At 33.9% G+C, this 10,038-nt stretch overlaps 1 protein-coding gene across 1 annotated transcript in view; it reads right to left on the reverse strand.

Moving 5' to 3' along the window:
- The window catches only part of LOC106058096 (polypeptide N-acetylgalactosaminyltransferase 2-like), a 60,741-nt gene extending 55,674 nt beyond the window's left edge, over positions 1-5,067 (reverse strand). Inside the window, exon 1 of the mRNA NM_001311281.1 lies at positions 4,978-5,067. Within this exon, the coding sequence (NP_001298210.1) occupies positions 4,978-5,067 (90 nt within the window). The remainder of the gene's footprint in view (positions 1-4,977) is intronic.
- Between the last annotated feature and the right edge of the window lie 4,971 nt (positions 5,068-10,038).

Raw genomic sequence — 10,038 nt, forward strand, 5'->3', positions numbered from 1 at the left:
TTAATGTGTGGTGGTATAAGTTGAATTAGCCCCATTGAGGACTTAAGCCCTGAGTGATTTTTTTTTTTCATTTCAAAAACGAACATGATAGATACCCCCCTTCTTCCCTCCTCTTTTTCACAACTGGTCCAGACAAGGGATACGATCATAGCGCATTGAGAAAGGTAAAAGCTAAACAAATACAATTGGTAAAAATATTACTAATCGCACTGGTTTATTATGACTAGAGTCTGGGTCAAGCATGCATCCTATTATATGACTGATCCAAACTAATTGATACAAGCTTTTTTTTAAAAGTATTTTTAAAAAATGTTTTTTTTTTGGTTTTTCTTTTTAGTCATTTTCGCAACAGTGACAAGAAATGAAACAATAGAAATGAGGTCAGTATTGTCATTAAAACTCTCTAAAATGAAAAACAGAATCCTCAGAGACTCCTTTGTAATCCGGACAGCTAGTGAAAAACACGTACTTGCCACAAGAAACATATTTAGAAAAGGATTTATGGGCATACTATATAACAGTATATGATTTTTAATTGAAAAAGTCACGCTTTCGGAAAAAAACTCATTACTTTTGAAAATGGTCACATCCCTTGAACAAATTAAGACTGGTTTATGTGTTTATATTTATTAGTTACTTTAAAAAAAAACACACTATTGTATGCTTTCGAAGACTATAAATATCTCATGAATAAAGGCGATAGTGAAATCGGATTTCTAATGATAGTACATATATGTTTCTGTATATAGAGCCAAGTGCAACATGATGTGTCTTTGTTTTTTGTTTTTAAACCTTTTTTAAAAATGATTATAGGTATACATTATGCATGATTAATTTTCAACACAAAAGGATTCACTTTCGGGAAGCCAAATATAGCCGTAGCATCTATTTTGAGCTCAATGAGTGCGATGGTGAAATCGGAGTTTTTTTATTTTTTTTTTGTGTGTGATTTAAGCCTGACAGAAAGACAGACAGACAAATGACACAGGTCGCGTTACAAACACAATAACGGCCTTTTCACTATGTGGGCTGCCAAAAAGGTAATTAAAAAAAAAAAAACTCCAGGCACTACATATTTCAATGTAGGCTCAAGAGGACATAATGTTACTTAAAGTGTAAGCGGCTGTTTATTTGTACAAATGTACTTCTAATTGTTGCTGACGGTCGTTGACTTGTAGCACCAAACTGCTGGTAGACAACTAAACCGCTGTAGGCGTATTATATCTTAACTTGAATACCTTATTTGTGAACAAAACTAAATAGAAATTTTATTACAATAGAAACGTATTCAACTTGAAATAAAATGAAATCAATGTAGTAGACTTTAGTAATAATATAAAATGGTATTTTAACAAAATCTTACAACAAGAACACTTTTTTTTTTCATTCTGGGGTTCTGGAGTCGTTTCCCCTAACTAAGACTGCTGACGGCAATGCCACCTATCTTGCATTATTCAGAACCAATCGCTAACTTCTTCCCACCGTCACCATGGAAACACACAAACACATAACACTAATATACATAAGAAAAAAGTAGTAGTCCTGCTTAGTGAAGAGAAGGCTTGGGCAGAAACTTGTAGATGCTAACTCTTGTTCACACATGTTTAATGGATTTTCAAAAACTTTTTCTTTTCACGGAGACATTGTAAAATCTTAGTTTGATGAACAAGTCTTTTTTTTTTCATTCCCAGATTCCAATTTAAAGAAAAACCTGACATTTAACGTGCCATAAGATGTAAATATAAATATAGCAAATTATTTATTTTGTTTCTTCATTCCGAGCACCGACTCTCACTTTTTCATTCCTTCGGACAGACAGCAACATCCTTCAGCTGTGTGTTTTTAATAGCAGAGGATATTATGTCCACGGATTAACCCTGCCCTCTCTCCTGACACGTTAATGTCTGCAAACTTGTATGCCTCTTGAAAAATGACCTGCTTAGTCTGCTTATTATTAGTAACAAATTAGTTTCACTATTTGTTTTAATTACCAGCTTAACAAAAGATTACTAACTGTATTATCTTAACAAATGTAGAATCTACTCTAAAATTTAAAATATCAAACTGAGACTCTAGTATATTAGTAATAAATATTAGTAGATCCAATCCTTCCAAATGGTATTTCAATGTGCTCTAGAGAATGTGTACAGGCATAATTAGGTCATGACCATTGCCTACAAAGTGTGCCAACTCTAAATGTCATTGCTGTCTCAAATTCTACATTGTGTTCCACAGTGTTACAATACAGGTATTTGTCAAAGTCCTTTCATCTAGTTTTTAAGCAAGGAGTTAGTTGACTTAATGATAATAAGACAAGTAAACACTACAATGGCATGGAAACTTTTGACACCTAAAAAAAATGTGTCTTTAAATAACCATTCAAGCTACTTCCAAATACAATTAAAATGACAAAATACAAAAGAATGATGTCAGCAAGATATACTGGCAAAAAATGACATAACCAAAGTGGCATGCAGAAAATGAGGCTACTGAAATTTTTTTACTTTGGGTCCCGCTCATAGGAGGGCTCTCAAGGATGGATTTTATGAGAAGGAACTAAATTATAGTCAAATTAAAAGTAACCTAACTTAATTCATCAAGGGCCCCCAAAAAATTATATTTGAGGTCTTAAAAATGTATAAAACAGGTGGTGTATTGAAGTTCAAGTCATACTTTTCATATGTGTATATTTTTGTGATGATGTGCACACATGTGTATTGACAAATCAGCTGAATGTTTAAGTTTGTCAGTGTAGTGGTGCCTATTGACATCCTTGGGAAGCTAACCATTTGTTGCATAGTATACATATTTTCAGAAAGAATAATATGGACCAACAGTGCCTTAAACCAATTTTTTTGTTGCCCATTGCTTTAGATACAATTCTCAGAAAATTTTAGATCAAATAATACAATGGATTATCTGGAACTTTCATGGGCCATAACTTTAATATTAAAGTTTGAAAGATCAATGCTGTTCAGACTTAGGTTAAAATTTAGATTTGAAATTTTTTTTTAGGAAAACAACTCATTCATAAAATTTATTAAAAATTATTTCAGACTTTATCAGAGTGAATCTAGATGATAAATCTTAAGTGGCAATTTTCAGAATGTTTTTTCATTTTTTATATTATACATTTGTTCAAAAGGACATAAATTATATAAATATATAGGGATGTTTATATGACTGGTCAACATACGTCAACTAAATAATTTTTTAATCTTTTATTTTATTGTCCAAAAGGAAGCCTAAGGAATAGTTTGGTACAGTGCTAGAGCTAGCATTTATGGTTGCATGATATGAGGAAGTGCTACATAGAGCAGGATGCCAGGACATCTGCTCTGTTATCAGCAGCAGACGCCTTGGCTGGCTTGGCCACGTTCGTAGAATGCCAGTAGGTCGACTCCCACAGGACATCCTGTATGGCGATCTAATTGAAGGCAGGAGAGCCGCTGGTCGCCCACTTTTACGTTATACGGATGTATGCAAACGCGACATGAAACTCTTCAAAATCGACACTGGCAACTGGGAAGAGGTGGCACTGGACAGATCCACATGGAGAGAGAGCATAAAGGAAGGGTCACAGATTGCAGATGTCATACACAACAGAAGCAGAAAGAAGGGTGAAAATGCAATGGCGCCTGGTGATTTTATATGCCCAACCTGTGATCGCAGCTGTGTATCAAGGATTGGCCTCTTTAGTCACACAAGAAGTTGCAAAGGGAAAAGATCGTCTCACGAGACGTAAAATGCCACAGATATGGGCTATAGCTTGATAAGATTGTTTACAACAAAATGCCTTATGTACACTTAATACTTAGGAAGTTATATTTTTAGTATAGATATAATGTATAGTAGATTACATAAATCTAGAATCTAGACTGATTGTGTACTTGTTCAATTTCAAAGACTAATTTAGATCTATCATCCAATATTTCGATCTAGAAGTATAAATTTAGTACAGTAAAAATAGCCAAAGAAGTGTTCTAGACTAGACTATAGTACTAGATCTAGTTATATATTATTAGTTCCCGGTCATTTTATCTCCATAATCACATTTAGATCTATATATTAGATGAAATAATGGCTTAAAATAAAAAAAATATATATGTATACACACACATATCTATATAGTAGATGGTAGATCTAGAAATCTTGATCTGAGCCTAGTAATAGATCTAGTTAATATATTGTTACAATATGTAGAATTGTAGATCTATAATCTATATATGTACATTATGATTGGATCTCTATTAAATTACTATGAATACTATGATGATGTAATGATGCAGTGTGTATGGTATATCACTATCAGAGTATCATAATAATTTATAATCATGAGAGAGTGATGAGAGTCACAGAGTGAGAGTGTTATTATGATTAGCCCAATAATACAATAATAGTAATATATATATATATATAGATCTAGTTAAATCTAGATCCAGTAGTACAGTAGGCATATCTATTTGATTTATTTTTATTAACTATTATTATTAAGACTAGATCTACTCATCTAGATCTAGATTTCTAGGACCATAGATAATCTAATTTCTAATCTATATCTGGTCTAGCCATAGTTAGATCTAGATCTAGACTAGTAGTCATTAGTAAAATAGTAGTGTAGGTACTGTATAACTTAGATCTATTCTAGATTGAAGTATCACAGAGACAATACGAATATAGTAAAAGTAGACTACTCTTTTACTCTAGACTATCTCTAGTCTAGACTTAGACTCTACTACTTAGAGACTTAGACTCTTAGTAGACTACTTAGACTTAGACTACTTAATATTCTAAATTCTACTAGAGTACTAGATCTAGATCTAGTAACTAGATCTAGTCTAGAGTCTAGAGTAGAGTCTTAGACTTAGAGTTAGAGTAAAGAGAAAGTTAGAAGTTAGGTCTTAGGACTCAAAAGTCTAGACTGAGACTCTAGACTAAGTGACACTAAGTATTAAATAGATTTAAAGAAACACTTACTTGATCATCTCCTTTGAATAAATATACCACAATACCAACAAGCCAGATGCCCGCTAGAATAACTAGCAGGCGAAGTTTACGTCGAACCATCCAAACAGTGAAACAGGCTAGTGTGCTACTGTCATTGTGCTCAACGATAGTTTGTTAAAATTATTCCTCTAGTCTAGATCTAACCTGGTCCCACAAGGGGAGAGAACACAAACTTCACAAAGTGAAAACCTAGTTTGCCTTGATTTTCAACCAATGAAATTTCGAGTCAAAAGTTGATGCACCACAAACGATCTCTTTCTACTTTCGTTTTAGACTAGCTATCGTAACAACGGATTCGTTTTTAATGTCAATATGGACATCCTTCTTTTTTTTTATGATCTTAAAAATTATTTAATGCTCGATAAAAAGAGTCTATACTAAACTTGATGTAATCCATACCCAGGATTGCTATAATGTGGACAAACAATAATAATAATGTGATTGTTATATATATTAGCCTAATGGTATAGAATGCCAATTTAATGTCATCATCTGATGCGCGGTGCAATAAGAAAACTAAATAAATCATCTAATGGTCACGATTAAATCTATATGTATTTTATGTAAGTTAAATTAACTAATACGGTGCATTGAGTTAGCTTTGTAGGTTACTAGTAATGTCAGACATGGGGAATTTTCTTCTTTTTTTTTTTTTATTTTTTAACTGTGCTAATCATCTTAAAGAAAGACTACCAAAACTAATTTAAAAGTGTAACAAAACTTTTTTTCTTCGATTTACTTCCCTTTGAAAAAAAAAAGTACTCTTTTTTTAGCGGCCCCTGAAAGGGGAAAAGACGCTATTAATTTTGTGTGGCTTGTCTGTCCTTCCGTCCCGTTTAGATCTCAGAAAGTAGAAGAGAAAATGAAAATCGGACATCATGATATTTTAGATCATTCAAAGTACCTACTGATGCTTTTTTCTTTTCCGAAAGTGAACCATCTAATTTTTTAAATTATCTATGCTATCAAATTTTTTTTAAAAAAATACACCACTTTTATTTGAAAAACTTAAGGGGAGGTATGTCTTTTAGAAGGGTCACAGACTTCGTCATTAATAAATCAAGCTTCATTCATAGATTCGCGCATTGGTACAAAAAATTTGCATCTAGGGTCACAATGGAAAAAGTATTAATGGATCATTATAATATAGATTTTCCATTTATTAACCTACTCATGGAATAGAATACCGATTCAAATGTTGTTTTTTTTAAATAATTTTATTACGAACTTCGATTCAGTTGAAAAAAAACAAAAAAAAAAACTAACTACTTTTATAGCGCGTAGTTTTGACACATCTTCATGATAAAATTGACAACAATAGAGGCCAGATATGGATTCCAATTACAATGTATTGGGCAATTTGAACAAAATTTACATCTATAAATTATTAAGGAAATCTTCTTACAGTTTAGGGGTGCAAACTATTAATGTTTAGTCGAATAGCGCGCCATGGAAGTACTTTCTGTGGTTACAAAGACAGTGTCTAAGACATTTTTATTTGTATTGTAACTGGTTGTTACTTGAGTAAGGTAAGTCTCTGTCTATTGTAATACTAGTTTTATTAGGTTTTTGTTCACAAGAGTAGTTTGTTCAAGTTATTTAAAGTTTATTTATTTAAAATATATTAAGCTTACATCGGTTCAGCTGTATTAGCTGTTTGTAGCTACAAGCCAATGAATGACCAACAACCAAGAGAAAGGAGGGGGGTGGAGCGGCAAAAACAAAAGTTTATTTTCATTGTAGGTTACTTATTCATCCATTTCTGAATATTATTAAAATTACATACTTACCAATGTTTTAAAAATTAAAACATCTTAAGTAATAGACGTCCTTTCATCTTCTAATAAGACCTTGTCAAAAGTTGAACATTTTCGAGAGAGGTGTATGCTACGATATGGGTCGAAACTTTTTGAAGAAAATATTTCAAAACGTCTCCGCTATTTTGTTGTCTCAGAATGGTCGAATCTCTTCCGACCATAGCACTTTATTATAGTGACGACTTTTGTGTGGAAAAAAATGGTCTGCGACAGAGATGTATTTAACACGAAGATGGTCTTAGAAAAGATCAAGACCATTACAGACGTCCGTGCGCTATATGTAGCTATTGACCATGGCTGCTTCTCTATTATTAGACTGAATATGGCCTTCAACTTTTTTTTTTACTATGATGCGTCCTGAAAGAAAACACATCAATATTGGCGTTTTCAATATGCTCTCTTCTTACTACAAGAAAAAATTCTTTGTAGACGCCAGGAGAAAGAATTTCTGTAAATGAAAACTCCGGAATGGGCCGGCGCCCCGTCCCGAAGTCAGACCTCTTACCGACTTTAGTGGCAACCTTCCGCATCTTCAATTCTATCTCTAGGAAGAGCTTTTTACAACTTTTACAAATTGTATAGGCAACACTTTTTCTAAAACAAAACAAAAACAACGGACTCGTTTTGTAAAATTTTGTTATGGAAATTTGGATTCTAAACATTGTGTTAAATGAATATAAATGAAAAACGAAACCAAGAAATTGTGTTCTAAGTTTGAATAAGTTTCTTTTCTTTTTCATTACTTTCTTTAAAAAAAAACTCACTGTGGGAGCCTACATCGCCCCTCTAGTTCCTCGTCTTTTAAGGATAGCTCGAACAAAAATTTTGTCATGTAGGGGTCATACAAGGAACTTTAAACAACACTGCCTTACTCTGTTTTACTTCAACTCTTTGTATAAGTAATTGTACTTTGGATTATTTATTTTGTATTAATTCAAGAAAACTATTCAGAGCTGATTTGCTTCATTTTGTCCTGGTGGTGTGTTGTATAAATGTGTAGGCCTACGCACTTCCGAATCCAAGTATGTCAGATGATTGTGGAGACAATGCACATCTCTCCAAATACAATCGTGATGATCAGTAGGCTATACAAAATTAAGAACTTTGAAAAAGATTCACCATCAATGGCTTTTGTATTTGAAGTCACTTTATTCTGCATTTTATGGTCCTTATAACGTCATGTTGAAATACATGAAAATGTTCTGGGGTTTCGCCCATAAACTGAGGCAACTGGAGAAGGACTTTGTGACATTGTAGAAGAAAAAAAATGCAAAGTTGAAATTGGAAATAAAACATCTAAGAGGGCATGAGGTATACAAAGGTACGAATATAAAAGGAATGATTAACAAAAATAAAAATGGATTTAAATCAATGGACGCTTTTGGTAAAGTGTCTATCTCAGTCTTAATGAATTGATTTTTTTTTCTAGAATAAAAAAAAGGGGGGCAGCATTTTAAAATTTCGTACGCCACAACTCTAACGGCGGCCCTGTATAATACATATAAAAAAATATATGCTGGATGCGCGTTTATGAATAGGGTCAGGGATTACTGGGCGTTAGGGTTGGGGTTTGAACAAAAATCGCTCCTCCCTCTCCAAAGATCTGGATCGCTAGTGGTTGTTATGGTAGTTTGAATGATGGGGTTGTTATGGTAGTTTGAATGAACAGCACGGCGATGGGGTTGTTATGGTAGTTTGAATGAACAGCACGGCTATGGGGTTGTTATGGTAGTTTGAATGAACAGCACGGCGATGGGGTTGTTATGGTAGTTTGAATGAACAGCACGGCGATGGGGTTGTTATGGTAGTTTGAATGAACAGCACGGCTATGGGGTTGTTATGGTAGTTTGAATGAACAGCACGGCTATGGGGTTGTTATGGTAGTTTGAATGAACAGCACGGCGATGGGGTTGTTATGGTAGTTTGAATGAACAGCACGGCGATGGGGTTGTTATGGTAGTTTGAATGAACAGCACGGCGATGGGGTTGTTATGGTAGTTTGAATGAACAGCACGGCTATGTGGTTGTTATGGTAGTTTGAATGAACAGCACGGCTATGGGGGTTGTTATGGTAGTTTGGATGAACAGCACGGCTATGGGGTTGTTATGGTAGTTTGAATGAACAGCATTGCTTAAAACCACACCACATTTTTATTTTCACTTACATCTGAATTAAAAAAAACAACTTTTGAATCTTCGTGATTTTTTTTTTTTTTGGAGAGAAGGGGAGACCATCTGAGAAATTATTTTAGCCACTGTTTATAATTGTTTATCGACCCTTTTATACCCCCCCCCCCTCCCGCCTCCCTTTATTTTTTTCTCACTTTTATCAGCCTATTGCTATTGTTTTCATCACTGAGTTATACATTTATATTATGGGGTATTCGTTGGTTAAAAGGCGAGCTTTTTTTAAAGACTATTCCTATGCCCTGAATAAGAAGAATGCTGTTAGAGAATGTATACATCAAACTATACGCATGCGTACAACTGTGAGTGTACTTGTAAAACGTCATTTACTTTCACACTGAGCTACAGACACCCACTTCCAGAGTGTCTTTGACTCAGTCAAATACATAATGATAATGAAACTAAAGCAAACATTATAAACAAATACTTAGCATCAGCATTCTCAGCCCCAGGAGACAAAGACATATTTCTTAATTTGAACCAAGTAGACAACATAGAAGATTTAGTAGTACAAGAAAATGGAATTCAAAAACTATTAGCCAACACCAAACCAAATAAAGCGTCTGGACCTGATGGTATTCCAGCTAGATTACTCAAAGAACTAAGCAATGAGCTAGCCCCAGTGTTCAAAATACTCTTTCAGTCATCGCTTAACCAGGGCAGAGTACCAAAGGACTGGAAAGAAGCTAATGTCACCCCCCTATTTAAAAAAGGAGATAAATCTGACCCAGGAAACTACAGACCAGTATCCCTTACCAGCATCACATGTAAAATCCTAGACCACATAATATGTAGCAACATCATAAACCACTTAGACAAACATAATGTCCTCACCCCATAGGCCTACCAACATGGCTTTAGGAAATATAGATCATGTAAAACACAACTAATAGGACTAATTGATGATTTTTCAAAAGGTTTAGATAATAGTGAACAAATAGATGCTATCTTGCTAGATTTTTCCAAGGCTTTTGACAAAGTTCACCACCATAGTTTGCTTAAAAAAAAATATATAGAACAATAAAAA

This window comes from Biomphalaria glabrata, chromosome 3, assembly GCF_947242115.1.
Source record: "Biomphalaria glabrata chromosome 3, xgBioGlab47.1, whole genome shotgun sequence".
Classification (NCBI taxonomy): Eukaryota; Metazoa; Mollusca; class Gastropoda; family Planorbidae; genus Biomphalaria; species Biomphalaria glabrata.